The following is a 27,911-nucleotide window of genomic DNA, read 5'->3' on the forward strand; positions in this document are numbered from 1 at the left end:
CTACTCTATATGTTGATTTAAAAATTCTATAATAAAAGGTTAGAAACAAAGTTTTAAAAGAATATAGTTAAATTTAAAGGAAAAATTAGGGTTCAGTCAATGATTATGACATATAATCACTCAGCTCTTTCAACCCAAGGCCAATCTTAATTCCTTTGGATCCGAGGAAAGCTTTTTTCTTATTTCTTACCCTGACCTTGAGCCTAGGAGACCTGTATTTGTCATTGGTACTGACTTTATACATCTCCTTTTCCAGTTTCTTTGCTACTCTCCACAAGGAAGCAGAACTCTAAAGTTTGCTTTTAAACCATTTGAAATTACTCACTTGACAAATTATAGAAGGCTTAATACTTGCCTAAAGGAAGAAGAACTCTCAGAAAACAACATAAGGTAGATTCGGTTAAGATAAATAATCAAGACACTGGCCAGTACAGCTGGAGAACGTACTTTTATTCTTGCAGTTTTATACTAGGAAATCAACACTTAATTTTATAATTCATTGTTCACAATTGACTTATAAAAAAAATTTTAATCCTTAAATTGTACATCAATATCCTATGACTCCAAATTTTATTTATCACTCTCCTTCAAGTCTGAAGAAAATGATTAATTTATTAAGTTCCACAGACAGCACAGTCCCACTGACATAACATTTAGTCTTAAGTCCTACGCTCATGAGAATTAAGAATAGCCAGTATCAAACTGGCCTGAAACCTGATTGTGTTCCTGGCTCAGGATACCTGTAATAAATTTGTAAATCCACACTAAGACACAAAAATAAACTAGTGTGTGTATGTCATATAAAAACTTTTCACAGTAGAATAAAAATCAACATTAAAATGTTACCAAATTTCGACCATATTTTTTATCCAATTAGCTTTCTAAATGCCTGATTTAACTGTGAATCAAATGCAAATGACTTCATGTAGGTTTTTTTAAAAGTTTGCCCAGCATTTCAAAATGGTTACAGAATTAATATAACTTTTTAAATGTCAAAGTATGCTATACATATTGCACTTTTCTGCTAGGCTGGGCTAGTATCTTCCATGGCAAGATACTAAAACTACTGAATAAAATACACTTTAAAATCAATAGGTACTTGATTAATTTCCCTGAAATTATCAACATCATTACCAAAATCTTCCAGGATTTTGTAAGATTTGATTCCTTAAATACAGTTTTAAAGTTTAACTTAAGGAGGGGGAAAAAACCCTCATATATTTCACTTTTTATGTCCTTTTTTTTGGTCCTTCAATGACCAAAGATAATTTTAAACAAATTATGCTTCATGTTTCCTGGCTTAATACAAAGCTATAATTTCTATTACCCAAATTAAGAAAAATGATACTAATCAAAAACTATTAATTTTGAAATATCTGTAGGTCCCTTTAGAACCTTTCCAAACTTTTATAATCAAGATACTTTAATCAATTATGTACTAGAATCAAATTAGGTAAGGAAAAACTTATTTTGCAAAAATAAAATCACTTCCCAGTATGCTTGACAGAAACAAGCTATTCGTTTTCATTTGTGTTCCATTGAAGACATTACTGAAATCTGTCCAATGGTTTATTTCCAACTGGTCCACTACGGAATTCTTCGGAATGTTTTAAGATTGGCTGTAGCTAGAATTCTGACTTCCATTTGGACCCTGCTCTCCTTCACTGTTTAAGTGGGGAAGAAAGATTTTATACAAATTAAAAGATTCACTTCAACACCCTGATAAGCCTACTAATTTTTAAAGTTAGCTATTCCATGGTAAAAACTTACAAAACAAAGACACTCCCAATATTAAGACACAGATGTGGAAAAATTAAAATCCAGAAGACTAAGGTTTGGTTTTATATTTTTATTCTTATGTAACTTAGTGTCCTCATACATAACAAGCTTTTTGAAAGTTAGTATCCATATACACTCAAAAAATTTAAATTAGGGTACAGGATTTCATTGTCATTACAGGTATCACTCAACATATAGATTTGAGTTTCTGAACAAATTTCCTATAAAATTAAATCTTACATATAACATCTTATTCCCATTAACCAGTTATGAAAATCAAGATGTGTTCTTTCAAGAAAACTATTGTCTGAAGCCATACCAAAATGTTATGTAAACATAGCAAACCTTTATAAATCAGAAATAAGGTAATTGCCTGGAAAATGCTGAATATTTAACATAACAGTAACTAAAACTGAAAATACCAGTAATTGTGGCAATAGGATTATTGCCTTATCTTGTCCATCATCATCTTGTAGCTTCAGGCCCTGCCACTATTGGAGAATCACTCAGGGAATTTCTGCAAAAAATGCATCCAAAGGTAGCTGTTTGAATGACTGCTTTAAAACAGCTCCTTGTATAACTACTTATTTTTGTCTAACAGTGACATTTTAACATATCAGATCTACAAATTTATCTCAATGTTTTATAACTTAAGTATAAGTTAATTAAGATAGGCGTATTTCTTTATTTCCCTTTTGACCTTGTTTCCTTACCCCGAATGATCTGATGCACAGTGAAAGCTAAGAACCACTGAACTGAATGAACAGATCCTATTAAAACAACAAAAACTCCCTTAGCGCAAGTGATTCATATTTAGCAAAATTATGTTATTGGGTGCCATGGACCACATGGGTCAAAAGGCAAAAATTTTTATCCTTATAATATTAGAATAATAATCTAAGTTTTTGAAAACTGCTACTGGAATTTATAAAAATAGGATAATAGCCAGTAGTTGGGGGGTGGGGGGACGTGGGGAGATGGCACAGAGTCCAACTGACATGGGAATACTACAGAATTCTTTATCTCTGAATTTCCAATAAACTGGCCTAATTCTGTCCTGTTTAAGTTTATGTATGCTATATAGCCATATGTTGAGGGATACCTGTAATAGACCTGCCACTGCATGAGGAAAAGTTACTATACAGATGATCCAATTAATTTTTAAAAATGAGATATTCTCAACCTATCAGGTCACAAATTTTAAAAAATTAGTATGTATTATGAAGTTCTGGAAGAAATTTTAAGGAAAAAACAAAATAATGTAATCTATGAAAAAAATGTGATAATGCACATGAAATACAAAATTAAATGGAATAGATAGATAATTAAGTACCTGTTTGGAGGAGGTTTTGGTTTCGGCATCTTACTAAGAATAGTTGCCATCTCTTTTCTCTCATCAAAATTCTTCCACTGTTCATATAGTTTTAAAATAACCCTGATTATTTCCAAAATCTAAAAGAAAATATTTGAAATGTTCTCAATGGCAATGTTAAGCAGCATTTAGTATATGACGAATACACGTTACATACTAGGTATCCCTCAGAAAACAGTGAAAAGATAAGAGTCTCTGTCCTTAAGTATTCAGGCTTGACAATCCTGATAAATGTGACAGGAGTATTGTTAGCACACTGCTATTTAGGCTTTTCCTTCTGGCCTCTCCTATGTTAACGTGTATGCCCTGTCCATCCTTCCCCATCTCTCTGCAGCTGGTTTCCTTCTATCTGCTGATATCTAAACCTAAGCAAAATAATGAGGTACTAGGAATAGAGGTCTAAATCATGAAGTTCACCATTATACAGTAGGCTCTTCTAAAACCAATTGTTTCAAACAATTTAATGGGAGGTAGTGCACAAAAGATGTTTTAATTCTGTTAACTATTGTAAAAAAGCTAAGGAGCTAAAAAATTGACAGCTACAAACCTGTCATATCGTTTCCAAAATGGCCCTTTCTTCCTCACAACAGTAAACCTAACCTTGGATCGATTTTAATGCTAACAACATTTGAGCAGAAAAGATAGAAAAAAGGCCAAAAACTGCTTTACCAGGAGATAGGCTGTGTTTCAGAAGTTTACAGTAGTATTTAGTGGTTACTAGGTGGCTTTTAAAATAATCCTGGAAATCAGGGGCTGCTCCTCAACTAATCAAACTAAACATTTACCATTCTGTTTAAAATAAACCAAGAAAAGAAACGGTAACTAAACAGTCAATATCGACTCTTCTTGTCAAACATATTTCTTTATTGTTACTATCATCATTATTATTTTTAACCGAAAACCTTTTTTTAGCCTGGTAGACATCTTAAGATTTTAGGCTCATGATAAGTAAGTATAACATTAACTTTAAAATGTTCAAGTTTATATTCCACTTAGGGAATTTTAAAGAATACCTTCTCCATATCCACAGAAAGCTCAGCAAACCACTGTCTGGCATCTTTCTGCTGTACAACACAGGCTACATGTAGGCAAGCTGGAATGAAAAGAAGAGACAAAGGTCCACATTTAATTACAAACATGTAATGTGTGGACTTAGAACTAAACATGAACTTAAAATTTTAAGTGAAAATCCGCATGTATATTTTCCAATATTCCTTTTAAAAATTGCACAGGTTCATATAATAGTTACCAGTGACCGTTCTATCTGGTATATAGAGAAAAAATTACTAGACTATATTAAGGTTTTTGACATCTCCAGCTCTTCACTGTATGCTAGCCATGGTGCAGTTGACTTGAGAATCAGGGCATGTTAGGGAAAAAATCTAATGAGGATATTTAGAGCAGAGAAATCATCTTTCAACAGTGATACAAGGTAGTGATTAAAATGCAACCAGAGCCCTGTCTGGTGTGACTGAGCGTTGGAGTTGGAGCATTGTCCCAGAACCAAAAAGTCAGGGGTCCAATCCCCAGTTAGGGGTTAGAAGGGGAGTGCACAGGAGAAGGCACCCAACTGATGTTTCTGCCTCTCTGAAAGCAATGAAAAAATGTCCTTGGGTGAGGATAAAAAAATAAAAAAATAACCAGAAGTCAGTGTAATGGGAAAAACAAAACAAAACAAACCCCAGCTAATCAATACACTGATAAATTTCAACAGTATTGACTGTTTTGATATTTCAATTAAAAGTAGTGTTAATTTCCTCTGCTTTTTAAAGTTTTTAGTATAAAATTTTATAACTAAAGTTTAGTTATAACTAAAGTTATAAAGTTATTAGTATATCAAATTAGGTGAAAACTGGGCATACTAGTACAGAATTGAGTGTTGTAATAAGAGCTTAGAAAAAAATGTTATAGTGTTTATAATTATATACAACTAACAAAGAGAGTAAAAATGCTCAAAGACAAAACCTACATCATAATTTTGCCCAATATAATTCCTACTGAGCAGCCTGACTACCCTGATCCCACACCAGCTAGTTAAGAGTTATGTTCCCTGATGTGGTCACACATACGACTCTGCTAAAGATGACATTCTAGCCAGTGACTCAAATGCGAGCTGACACAGTGGTTGCCCCAAGACTGACTTGGTTGTCCCAAATCAAGCAAAGCTATAATCCCTCCTTTGTCCAGGAGGGATTGGGAGGTGAAAACACTGAAATTATAATAATAGGTAATTACAACACAGTGGAAAACACCATAAGGGTATGTGTAGGGTAAATTAGAGATAGAGGAGAAATCCTAAACCCACCATGAGAAGATGTAGGGAATTTTGGTGGGGGCCCAGTGTTTCTAGAAAGGTAAAATCTGAGCCAAGTCTTAAAAAAAAAAAAAAAGGGGGGGGGGGGAGAGTGGGAACAGAGAATGGCACACACATTAACTGGTAAAAAGAAGATGTGGACTTTATTTAAAAAAAACCCAACAGAAGCACTTAGAAGTTTTAACTGGGGGACAAATTATGGATCAGAGTTTCTCTGCCATGGCACTGAGCAGTTCTGACATTGTGGGCTGAGCAGTTCTTTGAGACTGGCTGGTACACTATAGGATACTTAGTAGCATCCTTGGCTTCTACCCACTAGATGCCAGTGGCATCCCATCACAGCTGTGACAACCAAAATCACTGCCAAATATCCTGAGGAACAAAATTATCTCTGGTTTGAGAACCAGTAGCCTAGCTCAAGTATGAAGGATAGACTGACTCTCTAAGAAAAGGGATGCTGGAGGCCTACTGGTCATGAAGTAGACTGTTGTGGTAACCTGAACAGAAATGAGATGATGGCTATGAGATTACTAAAGGGATTGGTTACCAATACTCAACTGTAGGAACTGGTTACTAACTAGATGGAGGTACTGAAGGAGATGAAAGAGCCTAACTGCTATGTTCCCAACTAAAGTAACTAATTACAGCTATTCACCACGCTAGTAAAGACACTAAAAGGAGCACATTTTGGGGCAAAGCAGCGAGCTCAGTCCTGTTCATGAGTCTGGGGTGTCAGGGAGAAGCCAAGGCAGAAGGACAAGGCAGAAGAACTGCTCAGGAGTGAGCAAGATCTTGGTTAAGTGAAGAAATTTAAATGTTTCAAAACCTAAGAAATAGAAGCCACAGGCCTCAGTGAGACTACCCAGGAAGAATAAAGACAGGAGAAATGGCAAGGATGTGTCACATGGCCTCAAGCATTCCCTCCTTCCTATCCATGCAGATCCCAGTATTCCTCTTCCCACTGAACCCAGATGCTACTTTAGAATCCTTCCAAATATAGTGCTTTCCTGGAGCCTCCAGTACTACAAAAATATAACTCATGCACCACCCCTAATATAAGGATAAGAAATATTAACATTTAAGGAATAATTGAAAAAAGAGAAAACAGTAAGTTTGGACTGGTAAAGTATGGGGGAGAGGGATCAAGAGGACAGAATCATGGATACCAATAGAAAAAAGAATGGGAACGAAAAAGTGCCTAATATATGGCAGACGTTATTTGGTGCTTCACAAGGTATCTCATTTAATTTTTGCAACAACTCTGTATGGAGTTGTTAGTATCCCTGACATTTTAAAATTAAGGAAACAAACTCAGAAAGTTTAGATAACCTCCCTACAATTACAAAGGAAGCAAAGTTTAAACCTAGGATCATCTGATTCCAAACTGTGTTCTAACCCATTACAGTACTGCCTTCCACAGATAACAGGATGGCAGCTAACTTCTCCCGCAAAAAGGGAAATAAGGACCACAGAAGCTCCTTTACTCAACCTCTGAGGACTTAAGATTCAGGAAATGAAGGGCCCAGTTATTTCATATAAGTTACAACTAATATTAGCAGGTTTAATACTGAACTTCTCACCCTAGACAAACACTGGTTAAAATTATTTTAAATGATTTTTTAAAAAAACTTACCAAAAAAGGGGAATGGGGGTACACAATAATCCTGATTTGTGACAGATGCAGTTCATATTATTGCAAGCTCACATGCAAGGATTAGTCTATTACTTCATGAAAATAAAAACATAAAGTACAATAGGGTGAAATTTCGTTTAGGATGACCTAAACAGCTTTATAACAATTTAGCTAATAAAGATAAACCATACTTACATACCTAAAGCTATCATGAAAGGAGGATACAGTAGGCAAAGATCCGTTCTGTAGGTATCATTCACTATCCTCCTATAGAAATGTAAATCATATTATTACTGAAAGCAGAGCTACCTCATCTGATTGTACATTTCCCTCCAGAGAAGGGCCATATTTCCCATCTTTGTACATATTGTTTCTCTTTTATATTACTGAAGCACGGATATAAAGGTGAAAATATCAAGGGAAAAAGATGGATACATGAATGATTGATTCAATAAATAAGCATATTTTAATAAAATTATAGCTAAATATGTTTTAAAATTTAAAACCTCATAATAAATTTTAAACAGATTTTTTTCTAATTTGTAAAAAATTAGAAAATCGGATAGGAAACCCAAAATCATACAATGAATTAATATGTATGTTGAATACCACCAAAAAGTACTTTGATAATTTTAAAGATAAATTGTCTCATTATGTAGTCTGTTTTTCGTAATAATCAACTTGAATGGAAATATTCATCAAATAGGTAATTTAAAAATCCTTATTTTAGCATTTGTACCAATATAGTTACTAAAATTCAACAAGTAGATATTCTGTTCAACATCATATATTTGGGGACACTACTTTAATTACTTTAAAAATACTAAACTTAATATTTAGTTGTCAATCTTCCTAGCTAATAACATGTTACACTATGAATAACTTCTGTTCTAATTACCATGCAAGGGGAAGCAACATGTCTTCTTGGCCCATGTCCTGCACATACTGGAGCAAAGGTCTATAAGGATGATAGACTATCAAGCAACAATCCTAGAAACAGTTTAAAAAATGTGTATGTATAAAAACAGATTAATTACAACACAAAAAAACTTATCATTACCCAACTGATTTGCAATTGTGTATTCATATGTATTTCTCTAACTCATGCTTGCTTCCCTCTTATTTTCTTAAGAAAGCAGTACGGCAGCCCTAAACTCTACTATAATAGTGAAGGCAGTGCTCTCTCTGGAATATACCTTGGTAAATCGGTTGGCAGTCAGTCAGCATCCATTCCCTTAGAGACTCAAAGTGTCACATCTGCAACACACTGAAACCTCTTATTAGCCTATAAATCCGTAATTCCCAACTGGAGGAGCAGAATTCTGCCAAAGACATAATCTATCTTTAAATAACACCACACACATACACAAATTGTGCAAATAACTGACAGTGGTTTAATGCCCTGACTGGTTTGCTGGTAATCCTTTTATTATAGTTACTACAGAACAGAAAAATACTTCCATCCTAAGTAGGATATACAAATTGTTTTACAGGCTTCCAAGAGGATACATGTGATGATGCTACTAGGTACTGATTTCACCACCATGTATCACTTGGATGGTTTTAAAATGCACCTCCCTACATATAATTTCTTTAAAAAATTCTGACTTCACTGAATTTGAAAGTTTTACTCTATTAATCACAGGGAAGATGTATACTTACCATTAGTTCTAAAAGATAGAATTCACATTCTAATATCTGTTTAAAAAGATTATAAATGTCAACATGAAACCAAATTAGATGAATCTACTTAGTCTAACAATTTATAGACACTGTAATTTATCACAAATTTTTACTAAAAATTTTTTAAATCAAGAAAATAAACATAGTAACTTAACATAGAATATATGTAATAAAAAATTTACAACTATACGATTGAAATTATGATTATAAAACATTTTTATCCTTAAAAACAGCCAGCTCCATATAAGCATTCTTATTATTTTTATTTAAAATATCCTGTATAGCCCTGGCCAGGTAGCTCAGTTGTTTAGAGCATCATCTGGTATGCCAAGGTTGTGGATTTGATCCCTGGTCAGGCACATGCAAGAATCAACCAATGAGTGCATCAGTAAGTGGAACAACAAATCAATGTTTCTCTCTCTCTTTTCCTCTCTAAAATCAATAAATACATTTACAAAATAAAATATCCTGTATAAACTTCAGGTTTTCCAAATATTTTCCATTCAACAAATGCAAAAATGCAATAATCTTAAATGGTATTCTTATTATACTATAAATCAGTAAAAGGAAAGAATACTAAAAATGAAATAAAAAAATACAAGTTAAATGAAATGAAGAAATCCCTTGCAAGCGAAAAGAAAATGTCTATTAAAATGTCAATTGAGATTCATTTTCTAAAACAATATAAAATTTCAAATATGGTTTTCATACTATTCCATTATTGCAGCTTCAGCTGCACATCAATATCACCTGGGAGCTTTTAGAGAATACCAGTCCCCAGGCCTCAAACCTTAAAATTCTCATTTAGTTGGTTTGGAGAGGCCCTGACATCAGTACTACTAGGTTCCCAATGTGATTTAATGAGCACCCAAGGTCATATAACCACTGCTATGAAGTATTTTTAAAAATAGTAGAAGCAATTAATTAGAATTTCTTTAAAGTCTATATTGTAGCATTCAAAACTGCCATTTCTAGGAGACTATTCAGTTTATTCTAATATAAAATGGAGCTAAACTATATGCAACTCTGACAAATAGTTTTACTTTATTCAATATACTTACATGGTTCATCCTATAAGGAAATTCCTTTGGAAAGGCATATGAAAATCTAGTTTTTACTGCAGGGAGAAAAAAAGAAACAACAACTTAAACTGAGAAAATGGGAGTGAATTATCCCCAAATTTCTTTAATACTGTGTAGAATATTAGAGGCACAGCTAAATCACTTTTAGTAGGGCACCTGGAGATGCTTAGAAACCCAGATTATTTTGTTTCCAGGCGAGAAAGAATGAGTGGCAGGAAGCCCCAGACTCCCATTTATATACAATTACACAGCCTTAATTACATGACTAATACATTAAGGGTTCTGCAGCTTAAAAAATAAAGGGATTAGAAAAAGAACCACCAGGTTTTATCATCTCTAAAATCTTCCGAGCTCTAGAATAGTATCTTCTTTAGCGCTATTTCCGTACAATTCCCACACAACTGGACAAAATACAGAAAGTGTTGGTCATAAAGATAAAAAAAATATTTTTGTAGGAATAGTTTTTTACCCAAAATTCTTAAAGCAGTAACTTTTACTTGGCAATTTAGCTTAAAAGGAAATGTTCACAAATATAATGTACACATTTGTAAAAATATATAAATATAAATCAATTGGAAGGATAATACAACAAAAAACATGTTAACAGTGTTCATCTCTGAGATTCAGGGAGTTTTACTAATCTGTACTTCCTAAACTTTTTATAATAGGTAGTTCTTTATCAAAAAAATATATTTTAATAAAGCATGAATGAATTGTGCAAAGGTCTCTAGAACTTTTTTCATACCACACATAAACACATAGTTACTATTCTTAATAACTAAGTACAAATGAGAAAACTATTAATTATCAATCCTCCATTTCCTCAAAATGCTATGAGTATATACCTTTAAGTACTATTTGACATAACTGTACTCAAATCATCAGAGACACCATTTCATTCGATCAAGTGACTATTCACAGGTTTTGGAGGATCTGTTCTGTGATCCTTTCCATTTGTACAAAGCCCAAGTGACCCCATGGAGATTAAAAAAAAAAAGAATTTCATTTATTTTATGCACTCTACTTTGTAAATTGAGTATCCTAACCATTAATTTAGATAGGTAACATATGCCAAGATTTGAAACCTGAACCACTTAAAACTTGACACCAAGAAATGTATTCCTTAATCCTTCCTCTTCTCCCTTAGTTAATTTGAAAACATCCCCATTAAGGTTTCAGAGTTTTACAAATCCTTTGTTGTAAACAAGATGTAAAGTGTACAAGTAAAACAGGTATTTACATAATGGTAATTAATCAAGCTAAAATGATCTCTACAAATAAAACAGATCTATACCTCTAACCCCCAGACTTTGACACCTGACTTAACTGAGATTAAGTTTACCTGATGCTGTCAACTTCTCTCCTACTCCAAGATAAAAACTACTCTGCATTTTGATTTTTTCTTCTAACTTGGAGGAAAATGTATCCCTCCTCTCTTTTGCTACCTATACCACTTATGCATTTGCTTTTATCTACTCCATTGATAATCACTACTTTTCTTTTGCACCTTTAACCATTCCTCCTCCAATAAATGTTCATCACTTACTAATATGCTCAAATTTCCCTTAAAAACAAAGAAAAATAAAACCTCTACCAAATTGTATTCCTGTTTTTTTTAACTGGACTTTTATTTTTTAGGACAGTTTTAAATTTATAGAAAAAAACAAAAGATAATAGAGTTCCCATACGCTCGTTTAGGAATGAATGTCTATGTCCCCCAAAAGTCGTATTTTGAAGCCCTAATGTGACGTTATGAAGGTAGGACTGCCATGATGGGATTCTTCTCTTAAGACGAGAAAGAGAGACCAGTGATCTCTTCTCTCTCTGCCATGTGAGAAAAGGATGGGAAGCAGTTGTCTGCATGCCAGGAGACAAATTATGGCTGAACAAAGAACTGATCAAGGTAGGCACTTTAAACTTCCCAGCCTCCTGAACTGTGAGAAATAGTCTGATATATTTTTATAGCAGCTCAAGCAGACTAAGACACTCCATGACCCAGTTTCACCTGTTATTAACATCTTATATTAGTATGATATACTTATCATTAGTGAACCCATATATACATTATTAATTAAAGTCCATAGTTTATTCGGATCTTCTTAGTTTTTACCTATTGTCCTCTTTCTGTTCCAGGCTCTCATCCAGGACACCACATTCCATTTTTATGCCATACCTCCTTAAACTCTACTTGGCTGTGACAGTTTTCCAGACTTTCCTTGTTTTTGATGATTTTGACAGTTTTTAGGAGTACTGGTCAAGTATTTTGTAGGTTCACCTTCCACTGGAATCCATCTGATGTTTATCTAGTGGTCAGACTGGGGTATTGGTTTTTGGAAGGAAGACCAAAGGGGTAAAGTGCCATTTCAACAGAACACATCAGATGTACACACCATTAATGTGATTTATCACTACTGATATTGACTTTGATCATCTGGCTGGGACAGTATCTGTCAGGTTCCTCCACTGGCTCTGCTCACTTTTCATAATGTATGTATTAGAAGGAAGTCACTATATACATAGCCAACACCTAAGGAATAAATATTTATGCTTCCTATACTTAAGGGTGGATTTAGCTACATAAAGTATTTTAAATTCTTCTACAAGGGAGATTTGTCTCCTCTCCCCCATTTATTTATTTAATCATTTGTATCTATAAACTTGTGGATATTTTGTACTTTCAATTATAATCCACTTATTACTTTTTTTTATTTTGTTGCTGCAATTCTTCCAGCTTTGGCCATTGAGAGCTCTTTCAACTGGATTATGTGTCTTTTTGACATATCACAATTAATGTAGGCTTTTGGTTTTGGTTTGAATACTTCCTTACTTGCTAGCACTATAAGATGCTCCAGGTCCATATTGCATTTTTCCTGCCTCACCTAGAATAAGCCATCTCTCCAAGGAGTCCTAGCTCCTTCTGTTGGAGAATGGTATTAAAAACAGAGATTGGAGCACTGGGTGAGCTCACTGCTTATAGACCCTCTTAACTGACAAAACCTACAAACACATACACACACTCATTCACACATAAATCCATGTGTCTATACACATTTACATGTATCTATGTTAATGTAAATATAGTTCATACTGATGTCTCTAACCATAACTGATTACCACATTGATCATTCTGGTTTCCTCTCCTTGCTCATTTGTAAATTCCCATTCCAGCAGTGAGAAACCTAGCTCTTAACATCTGCCATCTCTTTACCATGTATATATCCATTTAGTGGAATTGTTTAACTTCACCATAAATTTGTAGCAAAGTCAGAATTGTTAACAAGTTACAATGCTTATGTACAGCTCATTTTACCCTTAGTTGTACAGACTATACTCATTTCCAAAGTTAGTCAGGTTAGCAACTCCCCCTGCCCAACCCCCTTCACTGAGGTTGTCACATATATTTACGATACAGTTAGGTTCTCCTTTTCTCAAAACCTACTCACTTTTTAATTCTTTGCTATCTGGCTTTTACCACCACCCCATAGTGTCTAATGACATCATGTTCTCTCCTAAGATCACATTCCAAAGGTCTGTTTTTTTTCCTTTGGAACACATCTTCTATGCAGCACAAGACACTATGCAACTCTCTTTCTTAAAATTTATCAAGTCCCAAATTTCAATTATTGGCTTCACAATTCTAAAAGTACATTCTACTGATACATTTACATCTGGAATGTCTAAGATTAACTTACTCCTTCTCAGAAACCACTTATTCTACTCTCCTGGTACCACCTTCAGCTCCTCAGTGCCGAGACATGAACCTCAAAAATTATTTTTGACTCTTATTTTTTTAAAGTATATTTTATTGATTAACACTATTATGGTTGTCCCAATTTTTCCACTTTGCCCCCTCCCCTCCAGCAGATCCCACCTTTGTTCATGTCGTTGGGTCATGCGTGCAAGTTCTTCAGCTTTTGCATTTCCTATGCTATTCTTAACATCCCCCTGTCTATTTTGTTCCTACCTATTATGCTCGTTAATCCCTGTACCTTTCCCCCCATTCTTCCCTTTCCCCCTCCCAGCTGATAACCCTCTTAATGACCTCCATACCTATGATTCTGTTTCTGTTCTGGTTGTTTGCTTAGTCTTGTTTTTTTACATTCAGTTGTTGATAGTTGTGAGTGTGTTGCCTTTTTAATATTCATGGTTTTGATCTTCTTTTTCTTAAGTTCCTTTAACATTTCATATAATAAGGGCTTGATGATGATCAACTCCTTCAGCTTTACCTTGTCTTGGAAGCACTTTATCTGCCCTTCTATTCTAAATGATAGCTTTGCTGGATAATCTAGGTTGTAGGTCCTTGCTTTCATCACTTCACAACTTCTTGCCAGCCCCTTCTTGCCTACAAAGTTTCTTTTGAGAAATCAGCTGATAGTCATATGGGAACTTCTTTGTAGGTAACTGCTTTTCTCTTGCTGCTCTTAAATCCTTTCTTTTCAAAAGTCCTACTGACTCTATCATTCAAATCTAGCTTGCTTGTTCTTGCTGACTGCCAATACATTATTTTAAACCTTTATTAGTGCTCACCTGGATTACTTCAATAACTTACAAAAAACTTTTTCCCTCCTTAAACCTGTTACCTTTTACTTTTCACAGTACTCCACAGTGACAGCATTCACTAGTTTGCAGTTTTACATGTATTTATGGTAAAATACATCTTACATAGAATTTACCATCTTTAACCATTTGTAAGTATACAGTTCAATAGTATTAAGTACATTCACACTGTTGTGCAACCATAACCACAGTTCATCTCCAGAACCCTTTTCTTCTTGCAACACTGAAACTTTATTCTCATTAAACAATTACTCCCCGTTTCCCACCCCACTCCCCGGCCCTTAGCAGTCACCCTTCTACTTTCTATCTCTATTAATTTGATTATTCTAGGTACATCATAAAAGTGGACTCATACAGTATTTATCTTTTTGTGACTGGCTTATTTTACTTTTCATAATGCCTGCCTACAAGGTTCAGCCATGTGGAGTGCGTGAAAAACTTCAAAATGTGTCTAGTTCAATTCATACTCTCCCTCAGTTCATCTGACATCATTCTGCCAGATTCACCTTCCTGACGCACAATTCTGGAATCACCCTCATGTGGAAAATAAAGCTTTCAAAGGTACCAGCACTGCCAACAATAAAATGCAGATTCCTAAGTGAAGGTTTTTAGTTATCTGGCCTTGGCCAGGTAAGGGCATTCCCTGCTATTTCCTTATTCAACATTCACTGAATGCAAATCATTAGCTTTCCCTATTTTTGACCAAACCGTTCAATGTTTCTGCACTCTTTTTCCCCTACATTTCTTGGTTCAAATTTTATCTTTCTTCACCAAATTCTAGTTAAGCCTTTCTGGATTCATCTAAAAAATAATCTTTCACACTCAAATCATTCACTGCACTTTCTGTAAGCGTGTGCCAATTGTTTCCTTCTGTATTAATATTTTTATATGCATGTCTTATTTTCTTGTCTTCCAGTCCTGTGTATTTATCTCTGTATCCACCACTGCATGCAGTATGGTATTTTCCAGTGATAATGATGCTGTAGTTGATGATGACAGCGGCCACTAAAGTTTAATGAGTAGTATGACTGAATTGTGTCCTCCCTCACAAATTCGTATGTTGAAGCCCTAACCCCCATGTGACTCTATATGGATAGGGCCTTTAAAGAGGTAGTTAACGGTAAATGAGGTCACAAGGGTGGGACCCTAATTATATTGTACTAGTGTCCTTTTAAGAGAAGAGACACTAGGGTTACAGGTGCACAGAGAAAGGGCCAGGTGAGAACACAGCAAGAAGGCGGCCATCTGCAAGCCAGGGAAACAGGCTTCAGGAGAAACTAATTTGTTAGTATCTTGATCTTGTACTTCCAGTGTTCAGAACTGTGAGTAAATAAATTTCTGTTGTTTAAACCACTTACTCTTTGACATTTTGTTATGGCAACCATAGCAAATGAATCCACTAAACAAGGCACTGTTCTAAGAGCTTTATCATTATTTACTCATTTTATCCTCTCAACAGCCCTATGACATAGATACTATTAATATCCTCATCTTGCAGAAGTAGAAACTGAGACACAGAGAGATTATATTTTGTTCAACTTCTCACATAGCACTGGAACTGAAATTTAAAACCTAAGCTGTCTGGGCCTATATAATACACTATAAAACTTATGAAATAAAGAAAATAGTCTACTATAAAAGTTTCTATTCATTGAAAACCAAACGCTCTTGTGAATATATCATTTAGCTTTTGCATGAAAAACAAACAAATCTTGGTAATAGGTACTTTTGCACATTACAAACTATAACTTCTAAAAAATTTGGAAAACAAAGACTAATAATGTAAGAAGAAAATTAGGCCTCTATAATTTAGAACTCAGAGATGAACACTGCTACCATTCCAGTAGATTTTCTTCTGGTTGTTTCTTTCTTTCTTTCTTTTTTTAAAAAATTATTTGATTTCCTAGAGGGAAGATCAATGCTTCATCCATGTCATATACTTAGTATATTACATTCTGGGGCAAAACTACTATACTTCCATCCTCAAAAAAATAAGATACGGCACAGTAAAGATTAAATTAGATTATTATACTCTTCTCAGAAAGGGAAATGGCCCCAAACCATAAAAGTAGCTTGGCTCACAAACTTAAAAACACAAGTCTTCTTCTGCGTCTTCTATGTAAGGTCACAGAAATAACAATAAATAAATAATCTGAATTGTCTTTTATTAAGTAATGCCTTTTTGCTTAACCTATAAAGATGGAGCATACTATAATGTTAGTAATTTTGTATGTAATACTTTACAATGGCTGCCTAGCTAAACCCCATCTTTTTAAGTAAGAACTAAGCCTGAAAAGCTCAAGGTTATGTAGCTGCTGCTGGTGACAGAACTGGGGCTTAGAATTAGCTCTACTGACTAAAGTCAGTATTTTTTTTCTGCACCATGTTCTTCAATATGGAGGGAAAATACATTATTCTTATCAAAGACATACATTACAGTTGCTAAAGAAATAGTTTACTCTACCCAGAAGAATGACACAATGGTTAGTCGTTAGGAAGCAATACAATAGGGAAATAATTTTAATTTACTCTTATTATGAAATTAAAGAGCCACTGAGTCAATGGTTTTGAATCAATAGTTACTATCCATTTTTAAACATTAAAAGTAATGTCTTAGACTTAATACTATAAGTAGTTTTAAAACCTCTGTATTTTAACTTTACTTTTAGTCATATACATAGCCATAAAGGTGACCTCAGATTTATTTATTTTATTGTTCATGCTATTACAGTTTCTCCTTTTTCCCACCTCTACCCAGTCCCACTCTCTCCCTATCTCAGTCAATCCCCGTATTGTTGTCCATGTTCATGGCTTATGCATAAATGTTCTTTGGTTAATCCCTTCAACCTCTTTCATCCAGTTCTAGCCCCCAACCCCACAGCTGTAGGCCTGTTCCATGTATCTATGCCTCAGGAGCTTTAACAAACCCAATTAATCTGTCACAGGTCTTATAAACTGAAAAACATGTATGTCGTATGGAATTTTCCTTAGAAATACATTCTTAAAGTAGGATATACTTTTTGCACTTACATACAGAAGTAGCAGCAGAAATCAATCTTGTATTTGAGACTACTCCAAATTCCTAAAGAAAGAAAAGTGGGTAAGATCAGGTACACAGAAACCCAATGAACCTAAAATTTTCTGAGGTCTATTCAAAACAGAACTTCCTATGAGTTTCCCCCCATGATTATATAGTCTATTCATCTTCTACCTACTTCAGGTATGATGTACTTAAATCTCTAAATGTATTACTTTTCCTTAAAACTGCTACAATTTAAGAGAAATGTTTAAATAATTTTGTATTTTAACATTACTGAAAGGTACCAAATTAGCAATCAAACCTTAAAGTGACACGATAGTTTTCTGCACTCAAATTAGTTTCCAAGATTTTTTTAGATTCCACATTTAATTGCAAGAATATTAAGTATGCTTTCTATTCAATTGGACCTGGACTAACAGGTAGTTCACACCATTTAATAAAACAGTTGAATTTCTGAAGATAAACTTTAATATCACCAAAAGAATTCAAAAATACCACACAAACAATTATTCTTCTAGGAACAGGAAGAGAAGAATGATATAAGATTTTCAATGCAGTTCCCATTTTCTCTTTTAACTTAATATGCAACCATTATAAAAATGACTAAAATTTATGAGGTGATCCAGCTTACATATATTGCCTCTTTTAATTTGATTAGCCTACCAAGATTACGAAAGCCTTCACTTCACTTTAAAACAGAAAAAAATAGAATTGGTTCCTTATCCTACAAAAGAAATGAAACTAAATATAGTCTATTCAAATACCTTCAACTTATATTCTTATCCTTGGGGAAGAGGGTAGTAGGGGCACGTGTGTGTGTATATACTAGGTCCAGCATAAATAACACCTCTTTTTTTAATTACAAAATCTTTTATTACAAAATTATAAGCATGTAATTCTGTAACATTACAATATCACACTCAAGCACATCATATGACATTTTAGGTGCAAAGTTCAAATTAAAACTATAAACTATTATACTCATATTATTACCCTACCAACCACACTCAAGCAGGCCTTACTTCTGCCAGACTCTATATATCTATATTCACATTTAAACCTCAAGCTATAACAACTAAAACTAAAAGGTAATCAATCACCTATGACACAGTACCATTTCCACACAATTCCCACACAACCAGACAAAATGGAAAGCTTTGGTCATAGATTTAAAAAAAATAGTGCTATAACCATATATGAAAATGTACTTTTTTCCTAAGAATACTTTTTTATCCAAAATTCTTAAAGTGAAAATTTTCACCCAGTAAATTATAATTTAAAACAGGATTTTACTTAGAAAATCATAAAACAAAACAATACCAAAAAACTAGATAAATTAAAATCCCCAAGTTAATCTGTAAGAGAAATTTATGAAGTAGTAAAGTGTAAAGGGGGCCAATTTCATGGTGATGGAAAATGATATGACTTTGGGTGGTGAGTATACAATGCAATACACAGATCATGTATTATAGAAATGTATACCTGAAAACTATATGACCTCATGAACCAAGTCACCCCAATAAATTTAATAATAAAAAAGTCTATAAAAATTTTGTCTAGGTTCCCACACTGGCTGTGCTTCAGATACATAAAATTACACAGTAATATTTGGAAAAACTACACCCATAATACAAGATTTTTATAAACATTTTCTTTTCTACTAAAGAACTTAACAACAAAGCTGGTTCTGACTCCTTAAACTATCACTTACAATCAGAAAACATAAAACCTCTAGGCTTGTCTTAATTTCTAGAGTCAACTCTCATTATTTCTGGTAGTAGGTAAGAAAGGTGTTATAATCCTAGATAATGGCTAAAACAAAACTCAAAATGAGTACCAAAAGGAATGTAAATTTACTAGGTTAAAATTACCTTCAATATTCAAGAATACAAATTACTATTCTAAAGATGTAAGCTAAAAATAGAAGCATGACACAAAAGTTTAATCATGGTAAAAATTGCATGGATTATTATGTAACCCAGTCAATATCTGCTACCATTGCCTGGATTTTACCTGAGCCCTCTCAAAAATACTGAAAAGGTAAAAGTGAGCAGAGATTTGGTTTCAGCTACAAACTGCCATCTCTCTTCTCTCTCCCTCACCTAATTTCTCTACTCACATTGTTGAAATGATTCCTTATTAGAATCTACAACACTAGGGCCACCCCAATCCCGGCCTTCCCCCTTCCCTTCCCTATGGCTGGGTACACAGCCAATCATCAGGAGGCAGGGAGCGAAGACAGTAGGACAAAGCAAATGGAGGAGGAGGGTGAACATTGTCCAGTCAAAGCAAGAATCTGTGGCACTTATGGGATACTACTTAGTGCCAAATAATAAATGTCTTAGACACTACAGCAAAGCAGGTAAGGGCATGGAATTAGGAGCTAGACTCCCAGGGTTCAAATACTGAATTTGCTGCTTAGCAGCTCCATGATCTTAGGCAAGTTTCTTAACCTCTCTGTGGCTCAGTTTCCTCATTTATACATCTGTGTTTCTTTGTTATGAAAATTAAATCAGTTATAGTTGTAAAGTACTTAAAATAGCACTTTATACATAGTACTGTTTGTTAAATGAAAAGATGTGTGTATACTGCTTTGATATACAAATTTCAATATTTTGCATAAATCACCACCTGTTATTATTTTTACACAGGTAATCTGAAAACTGGGGCAGATTTGCCAATTCACATTGACTAAACTTTGATGAGAAACAAAATTATTTCATACCTCTACTTTGGATGCCAAAAACACACATGTAGGAGCCATTAATACAGGATCTATACTTTTCAGAGAATACCTAAGAAACAATAAAACAAAATTAAATGTAGAAAACACGCTAGGGAAAAATCAAGGTAACTCTATGGCAAGTACATGATTTATCCATACAAAGACTCATCAAAATTAGGTAAGTTTCAAATAAGCATTAACATTCCCAATAAAACAGTCCTACCTGGCATAGAATCTCTTGAAATACACTGTAGCAGTGGCAATAACTTGTTGTCTTAATTTAAGATGTTCACCTAATGCTTGGATAACTAAAAGAAAAAAAAGGTTTTAAATATATCTTCTGGTATCATTATAATGTTAACATTGAACATTAAGTTCTATGTGGTTAAATCATAATTATATTCATTTTTAACATAAAGAAAAACCTATACATGTTACAAAGCTCTACTTAGATCACAGTGCTAATAGAATATACAAATTTGCTTTAAAATATAGATATGCATACACAACAAAAAATAGAAATTGCCCCACAAAAATTACTATTTTTGTATTAAGGAGGTTGAATGATAGACATTTCTCCTCTGCCTTCTAAGAATTTTCAATGCTTTCATATTACCTTTAGAATATAAAAAGAAAACATTAACACCTATCAAACTCACTTTACTGATTTATAAAGTTTACTTAAAAATCCATAATGAATTTTGAAAACAGCAGAGAGGTAGGTTTGAAGAAGAGTAAACTGAACGCTGGAAAGATCATGTGGCAAAGCTACCATGTGGCCGGGCAAGGATCTTCTGCCTCTAAACCCCTTTCCCTCAAAGCAAACTTGTAAGATAGGAATGCCCAATATAGGATGTCAATCCAAAGAATCATTTATCCTCAAAGTAATCTGCTTTAGCCAATCTTAATAAAGGCTTAAAAAGATTAATGAGTATTTTGAAACTATCTTGAATGTCTCTGACATTAAGATTTAAAAAGAACTTTAGATCACTTAAAAAGATTAAATGAATATGAACTGTAAAAAGATTGCATGTGTAAATAAAAATGATAAGCAGGTAAAATGGATAGGCTATTGAACATTCCACATTCAAAAGTTTTGTAGGGTGGTGAGGAAGAAGGAGATCTTCAATGTTAATTTTAATATAAAGTAAGTTCTTGACTTAAAAAAAAAGTTAACTAAGGACTAAAACAGCTCATCACAAATTACCAAACAAAAACATTTTAATTCAGACTTAATCAACTGTATCATTTCAATCAATTTTTTTAAAAGTTTACCATTTGTAAAAAATATTTGCAATTTCCAATATTCTTCTTCTGAGAGAAACTTTAAGTCCTTTTGGCGTTCCTTCAACAGATCTTGTTTATCCAAAATCCATTGCAAACTAGAAGATGCAAAGATGTCAAAACATGCTATAGAAAATCAAATAACAAAGTTATAGAAAACATTCTAAGATTAAACATGTTACTAAAATTCTGAGAAACACAAAGTACACATAACCCTAAAAGACAGTATTTTCCACATTTCTTGAAACTCCACTGAGAATCATCTCATAATAAAAGTATATATGCCCTGAAAAATATTCTGCTGTAATTTCTATCTTCCTTCTCAGTCTGTCACTAGCATTACTGTATTTCACTGATTCTAAGATTCTGATATTAACATGCATCTTACAATCAGAGATGCCTTAACCTTTTAACCCGCAGCATTTTTTTCTTGCTCAGTGATATATAAAATAATGGTGAAATTATTTGGCACCAATCGATGGTGCCTTGAATTTGATGAAGTATATCTTTTCTCAGTTGTTCATGGGTAACTAAAGAATTTAACTTCCCTACCTCACAATTCCAATCATGTTAAAAACTCCTTCAGAATTTATTCATTTGATAGCCTCCTTCCTCCTGCCTAGTCGTCTACTATTTTTAATCAGATATGAAATTGACATGACCTTCCAAAAAACTATTCTGTAATGTCCTTTTGTCACTCAGTATGTAATGGAAATTTTTTGTCAATGAATTTATTATTCAGCATCCTTTTAAATTGCTGCACAGCATTATGGACGAATCATTTATTTAGTTAATCCCTACTGATAGGTATGTAGGTTATTTTTTTCACCATTACAAGTAATACTTTAATATCTGTGTAATTTATCCTTATATATTTGATTAACAACATATTTGGAATAATTTCCTGTAAGTAGAACTGATGAGTCAGTTTTGCTAGTATCTTTGATATAAATTGTCATTTAAGGTCCATAAAAGTCACACCAATTTCCATTCCTATTAAGAGTACATGGCTACACCTTAAAATATTTAACCCTATGGGTTATTGCCAATCTTTTAAATAATTTACAACTTAAAGACAAAGTAGTATCTTACTGTTTTATTTTTTTTTAAAGTGTCCATCTGATGTTAAACATTTTCCATGTCTTTACTGGCCAAATATAGCTCTTCTTTTGTACATTATAATTCTAATATGACCATTTTTCTAATGAGATAGTTATCTTTTTCATGTTTAAGAGATTCTTCTCATCTAAACTTGTATATTGTGGATAATAAATATTGTCAAATATGCTGCAAAAATTTCTCAGGTTTAGTATGATCTCTCAATATTTAGTTATTTGTAATACAGAAATCTCAATCACTTACATATTGAAATCTGCCTGTATTTTACTTTGACTTTGTCACATATGAAAAGGCCTGCCCTGACACAAAATGACTACACACACACACACACTCTCTCTCTCTCTCTCTCTCTCTCTCTCTCATATTTTCTAATACACTTAAGGCTTTTTTCTTTCAATTTGTGATCCATCTGGAATTTATTTTGGTATACATAGTGTACAGAAATCTAGCTAAATGTCTGTCAAATGGTTATCCAAATGTCACCAAAGTATTTCCTAATGTTTAATTTTATCATTGTATTTGAATCTTCTTTATAATATCCTATTTTTTTCTTTTTCCTATGCCATACTATTTTAAAACATATAAAATAATTAAAATCTGTTATGGAAAATACTCCATCCTTGCTACTATTCTTCAGAAAATTTCGGCTACTCTATTACAATTATTATTCTAAGACCTGAATATCATATCCCAAGAAAGGAAATGCATTAAAAAATTTGTCTGGACTTGCATTAAATATAAAGATCAATATAGGGAGAAAAGATACCTTTGCAGTACTAGAATTCAAACTATTTATTAAAATCTTTGTGTTCTACGATAGAATTAAAATTTTTCCTTCCTGTAGGTCCTATACATTTCTTAAGTTTATTGAGTTTTTTTTTATATTTTCTGTTGCTATTGTAAATTATATGTTTCTATCATTCATTTAATAGAAAGCTTTGTATTTGTATATTTTGTAACTGGTGATGGTATTAAACCTTTGTTATTTCTGATTTTCAATTAACTCAGTTTTCTAATTTTATCTCTACACATTGATAATTTTATCATTCTTTTTATATCTCATTCTATCAATTGCATTGAGTAGTACACTCAGAATAATGTTAAACAGGCACAGTAATTTTTCTTATATTTCATCATTAAATCTCTTGTTGTTTTGATATTTTTATAATGTTAAGAAAACATCCCATGTGTTTTAGTAAGAGCATTAGTGGAGAATAAGTGTTGAACTTCATTAGATATCTTTTTGATGCCTTCATTGTTTATTAACAGATTTCCTAATACTAACTATAGTCTGTAATAAAAATAGCTGTCATTTTAAAAAAAATTTTAATGTAATGTTGGAATCTATTTGTTAATACTTTATGATGCTTGCATCACTATTCAAAAGTGAGAGTGTTTCTAGTGCTACTTTTGCTAGATTTCACCAGTGTTATTGTAGCTTCATAAAGAAAACTGAAAAGTTTTCTTTGTTTCAGTGTGATAGGAATAATTTCAATAGCAGGTTCTCTTGAATGTGACAAAAATTTTTTTAAAGAGTAGCTCTTTGGTACCTTTCTTAATTTGTTTTGGCTTTCAAATTTATTGCCATGGAAATAACGCAAACATTCATCTGAGTTTATTTACTTTTCTTATTCCTAATTTTGTATTATCCCTATCGACCTTGATTCAATTAGTACTAGTTCAGTCTACTCTTGGTTTTTCCTTCCAAAGAACCAACTCGTATAATTTTTGTCCATTTTTTCCCCTTCTAATACATTAATATTAGTGTTCCTTTTATTCTTTTTTTCCTTAGCTGCATTTCCTTTTCGATATTCTTATGCAGAGTATTTTATTTGTATTCTCTCAATTATTCAGGATATTGATTTTTCTTGTAAATTTGGCATTAGCTACAATATATGGATGTATATTGATCTCACTGTTATTTCCTTAATATTATATAACTTTCAGTTTCCTCTTTAATACAATAAAGCACCTAGAGCTGGTTTTATACTTTTAATTTTTTTACTTGTTCATTAATTCATTCAGTCTACCAGTCAGTATTTAGTTTCCTGCTAGTATGACTGCTTCATGGTCAAAGAATGTGTTGTTCTCATACAACTTTCTGAAAAATGCTGCAATTTGATTTGTTCCAGGATTATCATTAGTTTCATCTCCACAGTCATTTTATATTTTTTAAAAAACATATTTCACAAATATTTAGGTTTTCCTCACAGTACACAGTATAAACTAAGAAGACATAAATACCACATTCCATCAAATTTAAGATTCACCATTATTTCAAGTATAATAAGAAAAAAAAATGCTATCTTGAAATGTTAAAATGTGCACCTTAAAGCCGTGAAATACAGAATATTTCATGTCAATTTTCCTTTCACCAAAATCACCTAAAACAATGGTTTTCATAATTATTTTATGTATTTTCTCAGAATTCTCTTATCTTTCATACTTTTTACCTTTGGCAGATCAGGGGACTCCATGATTCTCAAGGAATCAGAGGAAGGCAAAGTGTGCCCCCTCCACCAGGGACTATTTGAATTGGGAAGCAAGGACAGTTTCAAAAAACACATTTAATGTTATAATAATTTTATATTTGAAAGTGAACAATTGTTCTTATAAAATACATCCTGTCCCTGTTTTGATAACTGTTCTATCATAATGCTTACAAAAGGGGAGATACAATCCTTTTTTTTAAGTTGAAAGATTCTGTAATCTGACAAACAGCTAGCTAGCTGGCTCTCAATTCTCTCATCTTTCAAAGTTTATCAGAATACCTCTTCTCTACTAAATTTTCTGTATTTTAATTTTTCCCAAGCAAATATTTCAGTGAGTCAGTGTAAAATAAAAATATCAGAAGTAAAACTTCTATAGCATTTCATCTCCATAGACTCACTCTACAAGAGCAGAATCTGCTTTTCTGAAAATAGGTTTCCAAGCCGTTTCTTTTTTCCTACAGAGGCCTAAAAAAAGAATGAATAGTGGAAGCCACCTTTTTCACAGAATCAAAATTTAAATTACAATTACTAATTCTCTCAGCATTAAAAATTATTTATATTAAGATAAAATCTTTATCAGGTTGAGTTCATCTATCAAGTGTATAGTCTAGTCAAAGTTCATTTGGTATCATCACCCACCTTCCTGACTACATTAAGCAAATGAATTCAGGGGAAAATATTTATAGTATTACTCAAGCTTTTCCAAGGTCCCTGACAGAAACAAAAACTTCTTCATTAAAAGGGTTAAAAAAACCAGCAACGTTACTGAAAAATACACTCTTAAAATATAAGGCACAGGCTAACGAAATGGATATATTTTGAAAGCACCTGCCCTATACCTTACCAACATAAAACTGCACGGAAACATAAAGTCGTGGCAGGAAGAGGTTAGTGAAACATGTCTGACTCCCCCCTCTCCTCGGAATATTAATTCCACTCAAGACAGGAGGTGAATGACAAAACACTACGATACCGACCAATGACGAGATCCTACACAAAAAGTGACCCGCAACTGTCCTGAAGAGCCAGCGTCACAGCTCCCAACCCTGTCACACTTCCCATACCTGTGCCCTGCCCTACCCTTCCCTTCCCATCGCATCCCACCCCACCCCCTTCCAGGCCTAGCTAACCCAAGAATCTTAAACTCTCGAACCTTCCTACCTCGGAGACGGAGTCCCCTTCCCCCACGCTTCCCGCTCCCAGACCGTTTCTACCCCTCCGAAACCTGGCCAGAGGGCGGGGAGAGGGGAGTTGCCAGAAAGACGCATCCCGCTTCCGCCCGCAGCAGCCTCTAGTGAGACTCCGCCGCGTTTGGGACAGGGGCTGAGATCCAGGGACAGGGGCTGGGATCCAGGCCAAGGGGAGTCTCAGGCCCCGTTTTCACTGACCCCCAAGAGCCAGGCCCTGCGAGAAGACGGAAGGTAACTTACTAATGGGAGCTCTGCCAAAAGTTCCCTGCCATGGAACACAGCTTGCCCTGATAAAAAAGCACCAGCCGGCGGAGCGGCTCGCGGAGCGACCATAGACCCAGCCCGCCTGGTAACCGCGCTCCTCGATCTGATCTGCCCGGCTCCGCTCCGCGGCGGCGACGGTAAAGGAAGAGGATGGCACCCTACTCTTTTTGACGCCGGCCGGCAACACTCTACTGTGTAAACCTGTTCCTATGGATAAAAGTTCCGACCCGCCCCGCGTTAGCGGAGGAAGCCGGCTGGGAGGAGACAGCTTGTGGAGGCACATAGATAGTCAATGGGAGCTGGTACTCGCGAAGGCTCGCGGCGGTAAAGGGATCTCGCGAGAGCTTCTTGCCAGTTCACGCCTGGAGCGCGCACTGCTTGTATTTCTGGGTTCGGTAACCACTCTCTCAGAGTGGGATTGCTGCTCTTCGGGTTTGTTATTCATGTCCACACCTTACAGGCCCCCAAAGCAGCACGATGGGATTGTATTAAAGGTTTTTCTTACTTTAGTTCTTTCTCCTGTAATTGGGAAGAAAAACAGATTATTTGGCCCGAAGGACCTACCTACGAGAACCTACTGGCACCAAGCGGAATATATTCTTAATGGAGTTCTTTTGCAGTGAAGCGGAAACATTTAGAGCAATACTGTTTCAATGTCGGGGAACCAGTTGTTTCACATATATGTACTAAATAGAAACATACAGCCAAAAATGCAATACTCTAATTTTACAAGATGAAGTAATCTGTAGTTTCCATTTCTATTATTGTGATACTGTAATTACTGTAAAACTTCTAATTTTCCAAAAATTGGACACAATTGAAAGTTCTTCGTAGACGACCAGTGCTCTGAGGTAGTTTGAGAAAGTATTTTTTCCACACTGTAGGTGGCGACCAGTTAGGGTGTGGTTGAAATTGAGTAAAATAAGCATTTTTTTAAATGAAATTTTTTAAAAAATTAGGCATTTTCCTCAGGAACAGCAAGGATATTAAATATCTGATTCAGTTATATATGGATGTATGTACTACATCAAGATGTGACATGCTATATGATTTCACTTATATGTAGAATCTAAAGAACAAAATAAACAAATAGAACAGTCATAGATACAGAGAAGAGTTGGTTGCCAGGGGAGAGGGTTGGATGAAAAAGGTAAAGGGATTAAGAAAGTACAACATAGGGAATATGGTCAATAATATTGTAATAACTGTATATGGTGCCAGGTGGGTACAGAGGGGAACACTTTGTAAAGTATTTGATTGTCTAACAATTGTGTGGTACACCTGAAACTAATACAGAATAATACTGAATATAAACTGTAATTGAAAAATAAAATTTAAGTTTAAAAAAGATGTGAAATGCATCTCAGTAGCTTAACA

At 34.0% G+C, this 27,911-nt stretch overlaps 1 protein-coding gene across 2 annotated transcripts; it reads right to left on the bottom strand.

The window, feature by feature from the left end:
• Window positions 1-446: 446 nt before the first annotated feature.
• On the bottom strand, window positions 447-26,671 carry CCNC (cyclin C). Of its 2 annotated transcripts, none has more exons than XM_054569757.1 (12): window positions 26,511-26,671; window positions 21,461-21,567; window positions 20,409-20,493; window positions 20,186-20,255; window positions 17,451-17,502; window positions 9,843-9,898; window positions 8,761-8,796; window positions 7,997-8,088; window positions 7,298-7,365; window positions 4,165-4,244; window positions 3,113-3,231; window positions 447-1,664 (listed from the first exon to the last, which is right to left on the bottom strand). In XM_054569757.1, the coding sequence occupies exons 1-12, from the start codon at window positions 26,540-26,542 to the stop codon at window positions 1,610-1,612; spliced, it is 852 nt and encodes a 283-aa protein (XP_054425732.1). In that variant the 5' UTR covers window positions 26,543-26,671; the 3' UTR covers window positions 447-1,609. The 2 variants fall into 2 exon arrangements, with proteins under 2 accessions (XP_054425732.1, XP_054425733.1); XM_054569758.1 differs by lacking the exon at window positions 447-1,664 and adding an exon at window positions 1,835-2,296.
• Window positions 26,672-27,911: the final 1,240 nt, after the last annotated feature.

The sequence above is a fragment of the Pteronotus mesoamericanus genome, unplaced genomic scaffold, assembly GCF_021234165.1.
Source record: "Pteronotus mesoamericanus isolate MK-2021 breed Mesoamerican mustached bat unplaced genomic scaffold, CSHL_Meso_final contig_20, whole genome shotgun sequence".
Lineage (NCBI taxonomy): Eukaryota > Metazoa > Chordata > Mammalia > Chiroptera > Mormoopidae > Pteronotus > Pteronotus mesoamericanus.

What these genes read in the sequence shown, in the direction of transcription:
- CCNC (XM_054569757.1), bottom strand. Translation starts at nt 26,542, where the DNA reads ATGGCAGGGAACTTTTGGCAGAGCTCCCATTA. An exon ending in TTCCTTATAGGATGAACCAT is followed by an intron (nt 8,797 to 9,842) that starts GTAAGTATATTG and finishes CTTTTTAAACAG; the next exon opens with ATATTAGAATGTGAATTCTA. An exon ending in TCCTTTCATGATAGCTTTAG is followed by an intron (nt 4,245 to 7,297) that starts GTATGTAAGTAT and finishes TTTTCATTCCAG; the next exon opens with CTTGCCTACATGTAGCCTGT.